General features: G+C 36.4%; 1 protein-coding gene across 2 annotated transcripts in view; it reads left to right on the top strand.

Annotated features, from left to right (window-relative positions):
* The window catches only part of AFG1L (AFG1 like ATPase), a 64,318-nt gene that overhangs the window by 17,631 nt on the left and 27,125 nt on the right, over positions 1 to 19,562 (top strand). Inside the window, exons 6-7 of one of the 2 annotated variants that reach the window (XM_054280170.1) lie at positions 3,460 to 3,559; positions 6,199 to 6,257. The exons of the other annotated variant lie outside the window; for it this stretch is intronic. Of the exons in view, the coding sequence (XP_054136145.1) occupies positions 3,460 to 3,559; positions 6,199 to 6,257 (159 nt within the window). The remainder of the gene's footprint in view (positions 1 to 3,459; positions 3,560 to 6,198; positions 6,258 to 19,562) is intronic. 2 annotated transcript variants of the gene reach the window in all.

Genomic DNA, 19,562 nt, shown 5'->3' with positions numbered 1-19,562 from the left:
TATTTAAAGAAGTGCTAGATTAAAATGAAACTGGTAAGAGCTGCAGGCTTAGAACATACACTGCTCTGACTTGTGGACAAAGCAAATCTCTGTTTTGACAGATGAAAAGTGAGGTTGTTTTGGCAAAATAATTGTGTGTGGAAACAACATCAGAAAACTATTGAGATTTGCTTTAAATGCTTCAAGTTGCTTTCAGATGCCTGCTGAACAAAAAAAGGAGAATAAGTTGAAATTAATTATTCATTTATCTTAAGAACAGAAACATAGATGAGTGATATTTTAAACAGGGACAGCAGAACATATTGTTAATGCTCATTTTGCAGAGGAAACCAAATGCAGAACTTCAGAAGACAAAAGCATTGTTGAGATTGCATTTTCCTCATTGACAATGGGCTAAAGCAGAACAGGAGTATTCTGAAGTGAATCTTCCTGCAAAACCCAGAGAACTATTAAGCAAATGGAGAATTGATAATTGATCTAGAAAAATATTTCAGTACTTTTACTTATTTTAAAAGTAATTTTCTGTGTTTCAATGTATTGTTGTGTTAAAATTTATGTTTTTATGTTTCTTTGTGCAAATACTGTGTGATGGCCAGGACCTCATTGACAGCACTATGCTTCTGTGTTTGTCCATTTTGAAGCAGGATTTTGTCAGTTGCCTGAGCCCCAGACTGTCAAGTTCTTAAAGCATTGCTGTGTCTTACTGATCTTTGTCATACAGTTTACTGGAAATATTGAAGTCTTTTTTTCATCACAGAACTCTTAAGCCATTTCTGAAAATATCTTCATTTTGAAGAAAAACCCTAAAATTAAGCCATTTGTAATGATGAGATTTCAGAGCACAGGGGTGGCTAGCAGTGGCCAAATAACTATATACAGGTGGTTAGAAGCTCTAATTTTGGCACAGGACTGTAACCTATGTTCATATTGATAATAAAACCAGAGTCTCTCCTTCTTGGGAAGCTGAGAGATGATGCAGTATTAACCTTGAGGTACCAGTGGTACCATCTGGACTACAAAAGTGAACGAACAATTTAGGGAGTTTTTACTAACCTACATTCTATTAAAAGCCTCTAATAAAAATTAGGCTCTTATTTTTGTGCTAATACTAATTGCTGATAATACATGCTTATGTTTGTCATTCATTACGTGGAACTGTACCAATCAGTGGCTGACTGAGTCTCAGGCACTTAAACATGTAAATTAACTATTAGTCTAGTGTCTTCGCTTTTTTTTTTCTTTTTACTCTTAAATGCTAATGAAATTTCTCCATTCTCTCCTCTAGCAGGCTCTCCTTATTGGTAATTTGTAGACTTTGCTTTTGTTATCAGTTGCAATAAATGCTGGATACAGTAAAAAACATGAGAACTTACAATTCCTTAGTTATTGTTATCTACCTGCTTTACCTTGTAGAAATTGTTTATCTGTCCTAAAGTGTATTAGACAAAAAGAGCTCACATTTGCATCCTGGTCCTCAAAATGGTTCTTGCTTTTTGACAGAACTTTCAAGAGGTTTGTCGGGGTTTTTTTTGTTTGGTTGGTTGTTTTTTTGTGTGTTATTGTGTATTATTGGGGGATTTTTTGTGGTTTTCTTTTCCTTTTTTTGTAATGGAGCTCAGAATTCTGCATCAGAAACCGGTACTCATTAATAGGAGAATGTTATTGGGTTTTTTTATGTGAGCATTATTACTCTTTCATTCCCTGATTGCTAGAGGCAGCATGCTTTGTAGTACTATTAAACAAAAAGGTTTGTAATAAAATTATTTCTATAATAGAATTTTAAAATTTGGCTTTTAGGTGTGCTTTGTGGTACAAGAAATTCAGTTACCCCTAAGATGGACATCTATAGTGATTCCTTGTGTGTGTTGTGTTCTTAGGAATGGGACAAGTTCCTGAATTTTAGTATCCAGAAGAAATAAATTATTGCTAAGTGAAACATAAGCAAGTGTGTAAAACATATGGTATGATAGTGAATTACTGTTTTTTTTAATATCAGCTCTTAGAGAGCAGAGAGATGCAAATCTGAGGCGTGTGTAATTATGTAAAAGTTTGTTTTTATAAAGGAAAAAATCTATATTAAGGCATTAATAGAGCAAAATAGAAAAAAATCTTTGGAAGAAGGAAGCTAGTGTTTATGTATTGTTCATTAAGAATGTTATTGCTTCAAAACTAGCTGCCAGAAAAGAAACCTAAGTCTTTTACCTAAGTTTCTAGTGTGGTATTACCTTTCTTTTTTTTCTGCACTGAAAAGTAATTTGGAAATGGGAGAATTATGGGGGGTGGAGGGGTGTGGAGTAGAAGAAAGCATTATGCTGGGTAAAACTTTCTTTGATGGCACATGTGTTGATATCACAACATACACATCTAAGGTGCTGAAAGCTCAGCATTCTGTCAGTCTCTTGTGTAGTGGGAATAACTCCCAGCATGCCACCACTGGTTTATTTCCTCAGAAAAAAACTCTGTTTTGGCAAGCCAAAATGCAACAAGTGTCTTTATTATAACCACAGGGTCTGCAGGAAAATGAAGTGTAATTATCATAAAGGTGGATTATGTATTAAGGTGGTGAACTCCTGTAAAATATGAATTGCTGGTTTTCCAGAAAAACTCGATGCATTTCTTTACAGCGTTGTTCCTGTATCCTTTTATTTCACGGTACTATAAAGCAAATTTATTAAGCTAAGATTAAGATACTTAAAGAAATTTTACCTAATGGCTTATCTTGTAGTAATTTTTTCTTCCTTACCCCTCCCCAGTATCTCTTGTTCTACCCGTTTTTATTTTTCATTCGTGTTTTGTGCCTGAAGGTTAGAAGAGGCTGACTGTGCTGGAAGTGACTGCCTGCCTTTTGATTATTCATGGACAGTAATAGAAGGCACTTAAAAAGAACAATGAAATTGCTTATTTTTGTGATGGGCCATCTGTTGAATTGTTTTTTGCAACAATCACACAATAGTATCTATGTCATATCATTCTATTTTCAACAGCAGCTGATTATGTATAGTTGGCTACTTGTCTTTATTTTCTGAAGTCCCATGACCATTTTAAATTCACCTCTGCAAACCTTTGCCTCAAAGGTAATAGAAATGTAAAACAGCCGGTGTGTATCCCTTTTTATCTTCTGTTTTTTTTCATGTTGTTCCTAATTAAGTAGGCTCTTAAATGTTTAGGTCTGTTTTCTGTGTCTCCCACCTGTAGTTTCATAATAGAAGTTAACATGGAATCATTTAGCAATTGGTAAAGAAATGGTGGAGTTCTGCAATAAAGAGTGGGCAAGTTTTGAAAGACTGTGGTACATTCACTGCTTATTAATTATCCCTTTTATATTTTTCTCACCAAGCAATAATTAGAATCTTTTTCCCTGGCTTTCACTAACAAGCATTTTCCTAGCTACAAAGCCACTTGCAGATCTATTGCAGCAGAAGCTGAAAGCAAGATATAACAAATGTGTTGTCTTCTCAGGTCACTGACATTGCTGATGCCATGATTCTGAAGCAGCTTTTTGAAAATCTCTTCCAAAATGGGGTTGTCGTTGTGGCAACATCTAACAGGCCGCCAGAAGGTAAAAACAAACATTCTACCAGTGTTACCCAAATCCAGTGACTCTCAGTATGTTACAAAACAGTTGTATTTGTATCATACAGTATTTAGTTCTAAGGAACTCTATAGACTGCAAGAATCAGAGATACTCCAGCTTGTCCCCTACTTTTTCTTGTTCTTAAAGAAGGAAAGGTTTTTCACTTAATCTTACCCCTCCTGTATCTTGAACTCAGTGTTCTTTCCTCCATCACTCTCAAAACCTCCTGTGTTTTCTGATCTCCTCTACTCTCTCCAAACCAGTGAGAGGGTGTTTGGGCACAGGGCAGTTGAAGAGGGGTAAAATATTGCCTGTTCTGAATGTATTTAAGGATAGGAAAAGATCAGATCCTGCCAATGAAGGGAAATGATATCACATGGCTTCCCAATTTCTAACTCAGAAACTTGCAGTTGTGGTCCACCAGCTTGAAGGAGAGCCACTTACCAAGATGCCAGTCTTACCTTCTTACAAGCTGGTCTGAGAGAATTAAGTGGAGAGCTCTTTCCATTTCTACGTCCTTTTTACAGTGACTAGTCCTTTCTAGTGATTAGCTAAGTAGATCCTTCTACAAAGTTCCCAAATCTGTATGGGTATTAACCATTCAGTAACTGTAATTTTTTGTGAAGGAGAGAAATGTTTGTGTTATAGAGCACTAGCAGTTAGCATAATGCATAAACTTTTATGACATTTCAGATTGATCAATTTCAAATACTGAAGGGTTACCCTAATTGTTAACTGTAACAACCATTAATTTTCCTACCCAAATTAATTGAGTAAAAGACAATCACTAATGATGGGCAATTCTACAATGAACTTTATCTTGGCAAAAAACAAAAACCAACAACAACAACAACATCCCAAAACAACCAAAAAAACTCACCCAAATGTTTTTATTAGGGGAGAAAATGATTTCCCATTGGCTTATTTTCCTTTTCTGCACAGACAAGATGGAATTGTAACTACTGTAGTTGTGTTGACTACAGATAGACTGAATGCTGGTGCTTTACTCATTTGAGAGCCATCCTTGGGTTTTCTTTGAGGACTACTCTTTAAAGTTCAGGAGAATTTTTTACCATAACCTTAGGATTGTAGCTTTAAATCAAGATGTAATTTTGTGACCTTTATGGCTGTATGGGTGTTTTTCATATACATTAAGTCACTGTATCAACCTGAAATACATCCACCTATATTAAGTACCCCAGAGAATGACAAGAACAGCATTTCCAAAATTACTGTTTATTTTTCTGATCTCATGAAACAGAGACATAATACACAGCTCACAGTCCTATCAGCTAGAAGAACTAATGGGAGTAGCTGTCTTACACTCCTGTTACATGTTCACTAATTTTTGCAAATAAATATGCAGTTGATTGCTATATATTTTAACAAATGTATGACCATCCTGATTTGCTGAGTTGGGAATGAGCATGATACATGGGTTTCCTAGAACTTTTTCAGTAATTAGGGTAATGGAATTGTCTTTGCTGCTAATTTTTCTAAATGTTTCCACATACATATCCAATTTTGTGAAAACCATTCTGTAGGTGGCCTGTTGCTGTCTCATAGATGCAGCATCTTCTGTCCACTATGAGGTGTTGGTAAAGTATAAAAGCTTTAGTGTAGCTGTGGCCTTCAGGCCTTATGGGGAATATAAAGGTTAATCATAACCTGGCATGTGCTTTGTGTGGAATTTTGGTGATATCTCTGCCAGCTGTCTCTATTCTCTTTACTCATTCCTTTTGTCAGCTATAGGTGCTAAGCTGCCTTTTTATAAGGCTTCTGAACATTAATGAAACAGAGCAGATCATCATACTGTTTTAAATTATTGTATTTTCAGAGAAGTCATTCTGTTGTGAACTTGTTGGGCAGTTGGTTAATTTCCAGAGAAGAAAAGTTTATGTTGTATAAATACATAGAGATAAATAAGATGAAAACTGCTGCTTTGCTGTTTTTGTTAATTTGTATTTTGTTTGATGATGCAGGTCTGCATTTTGTTACATAATATACTATTTTTTTCTTTCTTCAGTTGTATTTTTAGCAATTTTGCCTAAGTTTACATCTTAATTTAATGTTCAGATGTTTGGCCTTAGGGGTGATCCTTTTTCTTGCTTTTGAGGAGGAAGTGTACCTGGCAGAATTGCTAGAAGATAAAGCATATCACAGAACATCAAATAAGAATGATGCTAACTTAGTAAAGACAAATTGTATATTTTTAGTTTGTGTGGGGTTTTTGCCCTCTGCCAAATACTTGGGTTTAGCAGTTGCATAGTTTGGCCTTACAATCTATACTAGTGTATACCCAGTATTACCAATATTTTTTGAACCCTTACTTTAAAACAGATGCTGCTCTAATTTCTTCTTCTAGAATTAGTTTTATGTCATTAGAGATCTAAGTAATTTTTTGCTTCCTGCTGTTTTCACACCTCTAGGGATGTTCCATTCTACCTTAAGGGTGTTTTGAATTTTTGTATAGTAAAATAAGAGAAATGGATTTTAGCTCTCCTTTTCTGCCTTTTGTTCCTCCTCCTGTCTCCATCAACACTGAGTTTTATTTGCTAGACTAGAAGACAAGCTGATGTTATTAAGACTAAGTAGCAAAATGGTACTGATTTCCTTTCTTTCAGATCTCTATAAAAATGGTCTTCAGAGGGCTAATTTTGTACCATTCATTGCTGTGCTGAAGGTAAGGAGAGCCACTTGTTTAATGCTTTTCAGTTTTGCCTGCTGTATTAATTAATTTGCAGAAGATTCGTAGAGGATTGCTTTAGTGCAAGTTTCCACATTATATATATCTGCTTTAGCTATTTTGAACAAAACTAATTGAAGGTAAGGCAAGAAAGGACTTTTTCCTTCTGGAATTAACATGTTTTTAAAGCTGGACTTTTTTAACATGACAAAAAATTATCTTTTTGACTAAGGCAACAGAAAGTGGTTTTTTGGATAAGATTTTCCTGCTGGTGCAGCTGTGCTGTGTAACATAGTGTCCCTCTAATATTTATACTTTGTTGTATTTGTGGATATCCTACATTTATAATGTAGCAGCTTGCAGTTACTTTGATGTAAGGAAAGTCGGGTTTGTTCTGTACTTCTCAATTACCTTGTTTCTGGGTCTTTGTCCTGTGTAAGTAGTTTTGTTTTCAATGGCTGTTTGTGAGGCTTCACATAATGTTCAAGAAGCAGTGGCTCTGCAGCAAGCTTCCTTCAGTCTGCATGTTGTATTGTGGGAGGTCAAAAACTATAATAGCTACTACATTTAAATTTTAAAATGGAGGATCCTTCCTCTGTGAATAACACAATTGGTGCTTATTTTGCTGTTAAAAAGAATACAAGCTGAAATGACACTTAGAAGTTGTGGACAAGTTGCAGATATTTTTTATTCCCAAGCTACAATTGTATTGTTATGTTATTGGGGGCTAACATACAGTTCTCTTATCCTGCTCTGGATTGGCATGACATATAAAATGGAAATATCAACGTTTCCTTACTTCACAGAAGTATTGCTAGAATAAACACATAAATAATATTAAATAATATTGGTATCTAGCATAAAAGAGCTGTAAGGTTGAATTTAGGTAGGTTTGGCTTTTTGATAGGAGATTTGGAATTGCTGAATTGATGCACTGACTGGATGTTTCTGCTCAGATGGTCAACAGTAAAGCTGCTGACAGTGCTTAGCAGTTTCAGTGGGCCCTCTCAGAATTATAAGATTGCTTAATTGCCTAAGAACCTTTGAAAATCCCACCTAATGTTGACATTTGTACAATTACCAGGTTTTAAAGTTAATATGCCATTGACATGATTATGGCACTCTGGTGCATCTCAGAATGGCTGTGTATGAAGTCAGGGACGTTACCAGTGAGAGCGGTTCTTACCTGGATGGCTTTAGAGAAGTAAGGACCATAAAAACAAATTAACAACCACTTCCATTTCAAATTGTTGAAAAGGGTTTATTTTGTAGCTGTCTGCATAGGATGAGAGCTCCCAATCATAGAGTATTTTCAAGCATAGAAGTAGTTTCATATGCATTTGCTTTTTGAAATGCAGCAGCCATGGCAGATCATTCTTTTCTATATGTCCTTCTTTGTTGACTCCTAGTTTTCTCCCTGATAAACATAAGACTCTTTCATTTCAGTGATCATCAGGCTTTAAGAATACCTATCATGTATGCTTATTTATAGTGTCCTTTTTTGTCTTTTTAGCTAGCTGAATTTAAAAAATGTGAAATGTAGTTTATGCATCAGAGCACCTCATCGGGACTGGGAAGGTAATAAAAATTTTTTAGTAGGAAATAGATGGAATGCTGAGAGAAGCAGTAAAGGTGGCTTTGTCTAGAGAATGGAGTACTGCAAAAAGAAACAAGTAGCACAACCCAGACAAGAGGCAGATGAATATTATCATCATAATGAATGAAGGGAGAAGCAAATGTTAACGCAATTCACAAGGGCAAATACTGGATTTCCTGTCCTTGTTCTTTTTCCCAGCACCTTTGTGTTTTTACACTGCTCTAAATATATGTGCCTTCAATGTCACTTTAATAAATATTACCAGTGTAACAATATTCTTTCCCAAAGACATAATGACCAAAAGTTGGATCAGAGAAAGCTTATTCACAAAATGCTTTTCTGACCCTGGTTGGGAAGTGGAAGGATAAGGGCATGACATTAAAATTATTAGTAAAAAAAATATTGAAATCTACATTTTTAATTCAATATAGCAGAAGTCAGCATTTAAAAACCACACTGGAATGTATTCTAGAGTACGATTTTAACCATTGACCTTTACATTACAAAGGTGTGGATAGAACACCTTTTGATTGATTCTCTGACTTTTTGATGGTTTGAGCAATGCAGATTTAGGCCTCCCCAATGTGTAGAATCTGTGTGATGACATTGGTGTGAATGGATAAAGTAGCTTCTGCCTCAGATGGGCATAATTCTGTGACTAGGAAATGTAAATATGATTTCTTCTGGGATTTTTGTGAAAATATGAAGGAAAACACTGCATTGGTTGCTTGCAAATGTTTGATTTACTGTCTTCTCAATCTCTCCCCCACTCCAAGCCATGTGTGTCTGTCGGTCTCATCTGACCTGTCACCTGGTACTGGCTTTGACAGCTGGGACTAACTCCTGGCTTAGTTTTCCCTGGGCTCAGAGCCTCCCAGAGGGCTTTTGTTTGGGGTTTAGTGGGAGTGAATAGGTGGGTTGGTTTTGTTTGTTATTTTCAGTAATTAACTTTTATGATCATAAATCTTAAAATAAGACTTGAGTACTAAAAGTAGTTCAAGTTCAGCACAGGAGTTTCAAATTTCTTTAAATGTTCTTGGGAAGGTGGAATGAATGGAAACTATTGGCAGTATATTTCTGTGAAGAAATGCTTCACTTGAAATAGATTTCAGGCTCTTTTCATTTTTGTCAGTGGAACACATACTTTCTAGACCTGAGTAACTGTTACACAAATATCTTTTCTTGTCTTCAGATGATCAAAAGTAATGGTTTCTTCCCCAGATCTAGAGGTACCCGTGTTCATCCTCAATTTTGTTTTTATTTTCTACAGCCTATGTAATTCCAATATCTGTTTTTTACAAAGATAACTGTAAACCTGTTTCTGTGGAATAAGCAAAAGAGTGAAATAGCACTCTAGAGAAGATACAGTTATCTTCCAGAGTTTGTCCATATTGTCTTTCTAGGTGGTAAATTGCTGGGACAAGTGATTGTTGTGTGAAGTTGCAACTGAAAAATTCCAATTTTTAGAGCCACATGAAAACTTCAGGTCCTACAGCTGGCAGCCACATAAAAGCCCCAGGTCTGTGTCATTGGGCAGGTCTGTAATGAAACTGGCAGCTTTTTTTGCCCTGTGTGTGCTCCCAGTTCAATTCTGATCTTATCCCAGTGTTCTCTTCTTTTGAAATATTAAATAGTTTGAGATGTATTTTTTCGGTGATTCTTTAATCCTCTAACTCAAAGCTTTATAAACAGGGGAAAACTCTGAATTCATCAGTTCATAGTTGTGGCTATGATTCTTTGGGACTCTGTATTCCTTATGAAAGAGTTTAGTTTCTGCAGCAGATAAGAGTGCTTCTTCAATCCACGAAATTTTACAAAGATAGAGCTTTACAGAGAAAAGAAGTATTAGGAAGAAAAATCTTTTAATTCTATAATTGTAATTCGATTCAGTCTGTTCCGATTGAGCTTTTAATCTCACAGGATCTCTTGCTGAGCATTTTAAAGTGTGTGGAATTCCTATGTGAATTTTTTTTAAAGACAGTTCTTGAGAAAACCATTGATTGCTCACAGTTACTTTGTTCAAATGCAGAGAGCAGAAATACTCTAAAAAATGTTGCTCTCAACCTAAAAGAAATATACAAAGTTTCTAAATGTTTTAAAGCTGATTTACAAATTAAGCTGTGTATCTTGGAATCACAGAATTGTTAAGATTGGAAAAGACCTTGAAGACTATTGAGTCCAACTGTTAACCCATCACTGCCAAGTCCATCACTAAACCATGTCCCCAGGTGCCACATCTGCATGTCTTTCCTCCAGGGATGGTGTCTTGCTTCCTTGGCCAGTCTGTTCCGATGCTTGACAAACCCTTTTGGTGAAGAAATGTTAATCCCAGGTCCTTTTTTGCTGTGGAGCTTCCCAGCCATTCTGTCCCCAGCCTGTGGAGCTGCCTGGGGGTTTTGGGAGCCAAGGGCAGGACCCAGTACTTGGCCTTGTTGAAGCTCACACCACTGGCCTTGGCCTATGGATTCAGCCTGTCCAGATCCTCTGCAGAGCCTTCCTGCCCCTAAGCAGATCAACATTGTGCTGGTCTTTAACAACTTGGTGTAAGATATTATGTGAGGATCTTGGGGGGAAAAAAAAAAAAAGGGAAAAAAAGCATGTTTTTTTAATTTACTGTTTTGGCAGTAATGTTGGCAACATTTTAATTTTGGCAGACATTTAATGAAGACATTTACATCAACCCTTAACTGTTCTGAAATCCTAACTCTAATTCAGTGGCTAGTTCAATGTTTCATTCTCTGAAAGTCAGTAAGGAAGGCTCCTCAAATAATTTGTTGTGTAGAGTCAGTAACTCGAGTGAGCAGTTCTTGCGTTTCCGAAGGTTTCCTGGAAGTGTAGCATGAGGCTTCAAAATGTCAAGCTGTGCTGAAGTACCGAGTATGTAACTTTTGTGTTTTGTCAGGTTTTCTTCCTGCAATAGACTTGCACTACACTAAATTTTAACTAACAGTCGAAAAGTTTTAGGGCCCTTCGTAGTCTGAGTATAACTTTAAAAAGCCAAATTTTAGAAAAAAATCTTTGGCTTTGGCTACCTGCATTTTGCTTTGAGTAAAGGGGAGGAATCAACTAGAAATCTGTTGTCAGTAGGACATGAATTTACTTTCATAATCTTTTTTTCCCTTTTTTTTTTCCTTGTGCTATTAGGGACCAAATAATTATTTGTTTTAAATAATGTTTGGTTAAAATGACTTTTAACCATAAGTAAGCATTGTACACTTCTCTCAAACAGAAAGCAATGCATTATTTATACGCTGTATTTCCCTGTCGTTCTTCAAATCAGTTAATGATTATTTATTTAGAACGTTGCTGGCTGTGGTTTTAATTAAAGTGCACCCTTTCCTACAAAGCAAGAAACTGAGGAATTTAAAAGAATTTTCAGTTTTCAATAGCTTAGTATGAGAACGTGAAAAATACTTGTTTTAAAAATATTTAGAGCTGCCTCTAAGGAAATTGTGGGAGTTAGTTTTGTACAAAGGCATTTGGGAGATATAAAATGTCTTTGATGGTGCAGTCAGCTTTTGTCCAACCACCTGTGTGAGAAATGCAGGGATTTGTTGAGTGGCGGATCTGCCTCTCTCCTCCCCCCTCTCCCAAAAAAGTCATCTCCTTGATGAAATTGATTTGTCAGTTTGTTCCAGTCTAATGGTGTGATAGCCCAGCAGCTTTCAGTGTGTTGAATAGTTAAAACCTGCTTTTGAGGTCAGTGTCAGCCACTCTGACCCCTGTGAACTGTCACCTGAGTCAGAATTGCAGGGATTAGGCCTTTGATATTGTGATGGCTTCGCCTATCAATTGACTTTTTCATTACTGAAGATGTTGGGCCTTTTGTTTCCCTTCTTAGTATGTAACCAAGCAAACTCCTAAGTAGAAGGAGCATTTGTTCTTGTTCTCTCTCTGTGCAAGTAATAGAAGTGCTCATCTTTTGTGAAGTGTACCTAATTAAACATAGAAAAAATAAAAATAGGAAATACAGCATGATTGCAAGTATTTTGTGCTGCAAGTATTTTTTAACCTCAGTATAATTTCTGGGAAGTCTTAGTTTGATAAATTTGTGAGACTATCAAGTATTAAAATGTTGTATATAGAAAGCAAGGTGTCAGATTAGAAGCTACCAATCCCTTCTGCATTCAGCCTTCTAAGCCTCTGTGTGTGTGTTAAATTTAAACAGCAGGGTTATTTGAATTCTGTAGTTCAGAGCATGTAACTGTTACAATATTATATAATGTATCTATTTCTTTATTGTGTTCTCAAGGGATGAAGAGTTCAATTTGTTTACCTTTTATATCTGTCTTAGGCGCTTCCTCCTAGACAGTTTATTTAGGTGCAGATCAAAACTTTATTTTAGGATTAAATAGTTGCTACTGTAACTCTGTGCCGGGCTTCCTGCCTTCTCCCTTTCTTAAATTGTTAGGATTTCCTGAGCTCTTGCTTGGTTTGTTTGCTCCTTGATTAAAATGAGTAAATGAAAGCATATCATAGATATGGAATAGTTGATTCCTGCTGTATCAGGGTAAATTAGTCTAATTACACGTGGCAGCTCTGTTTGCTTGTGATGTAATGTGAAATGAGGTCCTGCCTCCCCCTGAAAAGCCCGAGCCAATTAATAAAGCTTTTAAGCTCTTTGTCACAGGCCACCGTGGAGGTCTGCAGCGAAGAACTTTAATCCAATAAACATTTCATTTAGATCATGAAAAGAAAGCATGAGGAGAAGCTCCTACAAGAGAGGGTGTTACCACCAATTCTAGTTGTGAAGAGATGTGAGGAATTTGCCAAATTAACCAAGAGGCCTTCATATTTAACACATAAATGTGTCAAAACTAATAATAGAATAATTTAATTTGAGTTGAACCTTATATTGTTAAAATTCTAAGAAGCCACAACTGTTTTCTTCAAAGACTTTGCTGTTGAGTTGGATGGACAGGGCAAGGGGAGGTTGTGAGAAACCCAGATAGCAAATAACACTGGCCGAAGCTGGGGGAAAGGGGGAAAAAAAAGGAATAGATAATTAGGTGTAATTAGCGTGTATGAATTGTTGTCTCCCTGCCCTTGCCTTGAATAAATTTCAGAGAAAAAAAAACCCTAGTGGCAAAAACCCTTTGATGTGAGAAGAGTCATTGTGGTTTGGCAGCATAAAGGCAGTGTTTTATACTTCTTACATAATGGTTGTGATACAGAAAGAGTGAATGGACCCTGCACCCCCCAGCCTGCTTTACAGCAAGGACTTTTGGATTCCCTTGAAACAAAATGCATCAGAAGTTTTCGGTTGTGGGTAATGAGGTAGTGGACCTCATCAGAGCTAAGCGTAAGCCATCTTTAGCCTTTGTTTAGATCTTAATCGCTTTTTTTTTTTATTATTATTCTGGGAAATTCAGTTTCGTAAATCATGACTACTTTTTTTTTTTCTTTCTCTTTTTTTTTTCCTGCCTGCCAACAGTTCTGGCAGGAGCAAAGGCTAATACTGGGGAAAAGAAATACAAATCAAATGTTAAAAAGAAAAACAAGAGCATAAAAGAAATCTAGACAAATAACTTTGTCTAGGGTATAATTCCAGTGAAGTACATGTATTGGGATGAATTTGACCCTTAGCTTACGAAACATCATGTTATAAATTCAGCGTGAACTCTTGGTGTTTGTTTCTCGCAGAACGCACAGCTTGCTTATTAGGAGATTGAAAGTTACAGTCATTACTGGTCCTTTAGCAAAACGGGGTGTTATGCAGTGATTTGTGGTTTGCAGGTGGGTTTTTTTCCTTTTGTATTTATTCTTATTCTGCAAGGAAGATTTTTTCAGAAGTGATGGGAAATGGGGAGCACTGTTCAGTGTAATTCTTAGTGCATGGAAGTTTACTCTGCCATTCTTCTGTTCCCTGACTGGAAAAAGGAGAGGCTACTTGTCTCCGAGCCGGCACAGCCACATCTGTACCTCCTGAATTCTTTCACTTTTGTCTGAATATCTGAAATACTATTCACAGAACAGTACATTTTAAGAGTCTCTCTTTTTATTCATGCACCATTATTTTACAAGTTAATTGTCTTTTTTTCCTCCTCTTAGGGGGTAGCTGATTTGTAGCTAGACATTAAAATAAGTTATTGAAAAGTTGTACAATAGATCGTATGTTCCTTGTGGTTGCAAGAATGGTGGGGTTTCTTAGTTGTTAAAGTTTTGAAGGCTGTAATGTAAACTTGTGCAACTTCCACTGAATGAATTTTGCCTCTCAATTTATCTCTCCTAAACTCTTCAGTTCAAAGTTTTAATGTTCTTGTGACAAGTCTAAGAAAAAGATTGATTGCAAAAGTTATATTTGGCAATATTTATTTTCCCAGATATTTTTGCCCTAAGTCCACTGAAAAATAATTTGCAAGCAAAATGTTGGTTATCCCCAGTCAGCTTGAGAGTGATTGCTTTCCCTGATATTGTACAGGATTTTTGGATGACGTTTAGAAAGTTTTCCTCCAAATTTGTTCATGTGATTCTTTGGGGTTTTTTTTGTTTAATTTTGTTACATTGTTTGCAATTGGGATAAACATGAAGTATCTGAGGCTATTGCAATCGTTTCCCATATTTAATTATTGCAGAAGAATATAGGGGAAAAGACTGTAAAAAAATCTTTAGTTAACCCTGTAAAGCATTGCACTGTTTTGTAGAGCAAATAGCCTTTTCTGCTTGAAGTTAATTTGGTCTGTGAAAGGCAGTACCTGAATACCATGCCAGATAAGTAATTATTCCTGATTGTAATGTTGGGGTTTTTTTTCAGGTATAGGTCACAAGAAATTCAGTTAGGGTAGAGTATGTACAAAGCTAAGAAATAGGCAGATTTTGTGTTGTAAGATTGTGTAAAAATTATTTACAGTTAATACTTGCACAAAGGTTAGAAAGGTTGATGAAGTGATACTTAGTTTTGCTTTACTATTCACTGCATGTCAGAATGTAATTATGACTGATTCATGAAACTGTCTTAGCAATGAACCATCTTTATTAAAATGCTGATCAAGAAAAGAGCTGACAGTAATAAAGAATAGAACACTTTAGTCTTGTTGCTTTTGAATGATTGCTAATTACCCCAGAGGTCATGTATAGTGCTTATGAGGATTCATTGACATTTTCTTTAAAGTCTACTGTTTCAACAACACCTGAACAAGGAGACAAAAACTATATGTGCATCCAACAATGCTTGGACCAAGTTTTTCTTCACCACCAACTACCTGGTGTTTCCTTTCTTCTTCCTCCTCTTCCTGAGTACATCTCAATCCCAAGGATTAGTGGAGCAGAAAGTTAGGAGTGCTACAAACTTGATTAATTTCCTTTTTTTTTGGTTTGTTCTTTTTTTGTTTTCAAGTAAGGCGAAAGGAGAAAAGCAGCAGCCCTTTGAAGGTGTCTCACCTGTACCATGCATGCTCCTGTCTAACAGTCTGGTTGATCTCCTTGTAGGGCTGCACCAGAGAGGAAACTGCACTTACCCTTGTACGCTTCTCTCAGCAGGTTGTGGACAGACCTGTCCAGCTCCAGATTCACATGCTGAAATTTCACATTCTGAAATTTCACATTCTGGTGACTGTCACATGCTGGTGACTTTGAAAGTACACTGAATTAAAAACCTGTGGGTAGGCTTTGTATATCAGCAATATTTTTATTCATTACATATTCATTACATACTACATTTTTGCTGAAGATGATTCTTGTTCTGCCATAGTTATAGAAAATGCAGTTCTAATGGTATCCTTTGGATGGAGAAGCCTTTTCTTTAAATTGCTTAAGGAAGAATATGAAGAAAGAAGAAATAATACTCTAGCTGATAATTTAACACTACATGGAGTCAAATAATGAAAAATATAAAAGGTTAAGTCTAGTGAGCTTTGTTTACCTGAGGAACTCTTTCTCTGTTAGCTGGTGACTCTCATCACATCTACATGTTGTGTGATGTGGAAGAACACCTTAGGCTGAATGTAAATGCATGAAAAGAATGTTTGCAAATGAACAATCAAATTATTTTCTGATTTCCTGGAGGAAAGGAGAATTAGTGATCCTGTGACCAAATCAGAGGATGCATTTGAAAAGGAGGATGAGATCTATGTGAAAATTGTGATTCCTTTTCCTCAGAAAGAGTGGCTGGAAGTTGCACTTCTTAGATAGGCATGGTTACTAATATGGGTGTTCTGATGGGCTTGTTCAGAGGCCAAGAGTATGAATTGTGCAGCTTTGCCTGCTTGGAGATAGAACTGTACTCTTCCTTGCTCATATGGAAAATGAGCAATTGATACTGCAGTGCTGCCTCTGCATTTTCCAGGTGTCTGGTTTGACCCAGGCATGAAAGGCTGTGGAAACTCAGCACGTGTGGGAATTAAGGTGATGATCCTCCTAAACTGAAGCACTCTTGTATCTCTGTTCCCCTACACCTTCTCTGGAGGTCTCAGATGGACACAGCTAAGTGCTAATCTAAACACTCCACTTAGTTCTTTGGCTGCTGATTACAACTGTGGGGTGATTAGTTTGTCTATTCTTGTGGTCTAATAGGATGATTTATATGTTGTTTTTTTGGATTTTTGTTTTAATACTATTAAAATTCAGAGCAGAGAATGATAATTGAGTTAACTTAGGGTGATCTTCAAGGTTAAGAAGTGTCTACTCACCTGCATTATCAAGTGTTACAAGCTGATCACAGTAAGTGAGCTCAGAGGGCACATGGTACTTAGTGTGGTGTTTGTTGTGGACTGCAAGGCCATCTGTGGCATTTCAGGGCTTTTTGTGACACAGGGGAGACATGTGTGACACAAGTATAAGAAAAAGATTGCAAAAATTATATTTGGCAATCTTTACTGCCAAAACTTAAAACTTGAGGACTTGCAGGTTATTCAGCTAACGTAGATTACCTTTTGAAATTTTCTGAAGTTTCTTTCCTCATAATAATCTATCCTGTCATGTGCTTTAATTTCTTGAGCAGTTAAACATTTTAATAGCTACCATTCTTGATTGCAGCAATAAAGAAATATCAGAGATGCTTAGTGGAAAAAAAATATTTGTTAGTCTGTATTTAATAACTTTCTAGAGTAGATCTTTTGACAGTCTAATTTTATCTATTCTGTCTAAAGGTGGTTGTTTTAAGTGTCTTGAGTTGAGCAATGAGGTTTTACCTTTTTTTCCCTTCTGAAATAAAAAGTTTTTGAGCCACTCAGTGGGAATGAGTCCGTGCTTACACTTCATTTTTAACTTACTAATTGCATTTTCAGTTCTGTAATTGTATTTGCTCTTTGTATACATAAATACATAATAAGTAATTAATTTTATGCATTTGAATTGAATAGGGTAAGTCAGACTTTAAATATCTCAATAGAATAGAAAATTTGTTGGAAACTGAGGATGGTTCCACTAGACTGACTGTAGCTTCAGTATTAAGCATGTATTTCAAAAGGAGTTTAGCCCAAAATGAAATTTGAAAATTTAAAACTCCATCTTAAGAAATGGAAACCAATTGTTACAATTATAGGTTTGACAATTAAGTGCTAACAACCTGAGCACTCCAGTTAGTTCTTTGGCTGTTGATTAGGATTCCAGGGTGATTAATGAGTGTGAGAATGCAATCACATCCATAGCTTTAATCAGTCCCGTGCTGGATGAGGAAGTCCAAAGATGGAGAAAGAAGGAACTTCTATATGTAATCTTAGTAGGGGTTTTCCCCATGCTGTAAGAAGCTGAATGGTAAAAAGTAGAGAAGCCTATCCTTTCACCCCTCTCCAAACTTCCAGGATCTTTAAATTATAGTAGTGATTTTTTAGTACCATGATGCAGGAGAATAATGTTGCTGATACCTGTGAAGGGTAGACAAGATGCATGGTGATATTCACATAGGCACCCTCTCTGATGTTCAGTATTTCATTTTTACACTTGTGAGCATTTTTTTTCCATACCATGGTACCATGGATCTGGTTTTCTTTTTTCCAGATCTAGTATTTTAAATGTTTAGCTTGGACATTTGCATTTTTTTGGTGTGCTTTATTTTATTTTGTTGTGTATTCTGATTATATGCTGTCTTTTTAACATTTAAAGCATGTATCCTAAAAAAACTTATAAATATGCATATTTTTCCTTCTGCCTTCCTGTGAAACAGAAAAGTAAATGTTTATGTGTGCAGAAATAAAGAACCAGGGTGGGTATCCTTGTTGATGAAGGAGACCCCAGAAAGAAAACCTTTGGATCTCTACTCGGCACGTAACTTCTCTGTGACCTTTCTGAGTGAGCAAAGATCACCACGTGCTACATCTCCCTTTAGAGCTATCTCCAAGGGTACATTCTTAGCTCAGAGAAGAGATGGTGGTGTTATTGTCTGGCCGTGTGAGCAATCCTCCTACTACTGCCCTTCGGTTCACAGCTGCTGCTGCTGTCCCAGCTTTTCTCTCCTCTACTATGCTGAGCTCAGTTTGTGTAAATAACATTTCCCACTTCTGTTTGGTGGTTTGGGGTTTTTTTGTTATGTTATTTTCCATTAGCACCTATGGATCTGTACTTGTGATGTATTCACATAAGGAGAGGTTGTTCCTACCCTGCAAAGGTAGTTTATACTCTAACTGCAGGGATCATGTCCTAAAGGGCTGTTTTCTGAGAGTGTGTTGTGATTCAGATGATGATGTTTGAGTTTTGAAATGAATGGCAGGAGCCATTCATTTTATGTATATTCATAGAGTGTCTTAACACAATAGGTGTGGATGAGCTTTGAAGTGTCTCAGTGAAAATAATTAGCAATGAGTATGGATAGACAGCTGAACATGTAGAAGGGTTAGGGGATTCCTGTGGCTCTTATTTGTATTTAGAATATGATCTCTAAATGGCCAGAGTACTTTCCTGAACTGACCATCAGTCTGGAGAGACCAAACATGTCAATTAAACAGAACTTCCCAGGAGTAAAATGCCAAATATTTCCAAAAGGACTAAGTATTTTTTGGCTTCTGTTAGCTGTCCTCTGCTTTTATGCTTACACTGTGCATTACAGAAAACTGCTGTATATCAGAATTCTGGTTTTTCATTTTGTTTACATTTGGTTCAGTTGACTTTTGCCTCCTAAGGAAGCAAAAAATCCCTAGGACTATATTAATTGTATTTTATAGATCTCTGAACTGGATTCTGCTATTGCGTTTTTGGCTGAAAGGTCTTACATCTAACAGGGTTTTTTGAAATAAACTACATCATGTTGTATCATATTAGAATCAAAAATAGTACATCATTACAGATATAACAAATAAAGCTTATAGGGAAGGAAATATCTCTGTTAGGCAATGTTCATATCTTAAAAGAGGTCCCGAAACATAAATAATTTTTTGAACACACAAGTTCTTTTTAACTAGAGTCACTAATTATAGTGTTTTTGAAGAGTGATAATACTAATTACTTCAAAGACAGAGAAAAGAGAAGGAAGGAAAAAAAAAAGAAAAAGGCATCTTCTCTTTAGCTGTATTGGTGATATTTGCATCTTCAGTTTCATGGTTCTTACCTCTGAAACTCATTCAGTGTTATGTCATGGAGCCATAAAAGCTGTCGGTGCATGGAAGGAGTGACAAATTTGTAAGAAGATGATAAGTGGGCTAAAATAGTGTAACACTGGGCACCCATTTCTGTTTCATCAAGCTGCACAGACCTGCATTACATGGCCCAGTACAAGTCTGTATCTGAGTGCACAGGACATCTGCTTGTCATTGGCAGCTGGGCCTCCAGCACCA

Source organism: Melozone crissalis, unplaced genomic scaffold, assembly GCF_028551555.1.
Source record: "Melozone crissalis strain CALT ecotype California unplaced genomic scaffold, PUWL_Pcris_2 ptg000027l_1, whole genome shotgun sequence".
NCBI classification, from domain to species: Eukaryota; Metazoa; Chordata; class Aves; order Passeriformes; family Passerellidae; genus Melozone; species Melozone crissalis.
The sequence above is the reverse complement of the archived record's forward strand: the minus strand, read 5'-3'. Positions and strand labels throughout refer to the sequence as shown.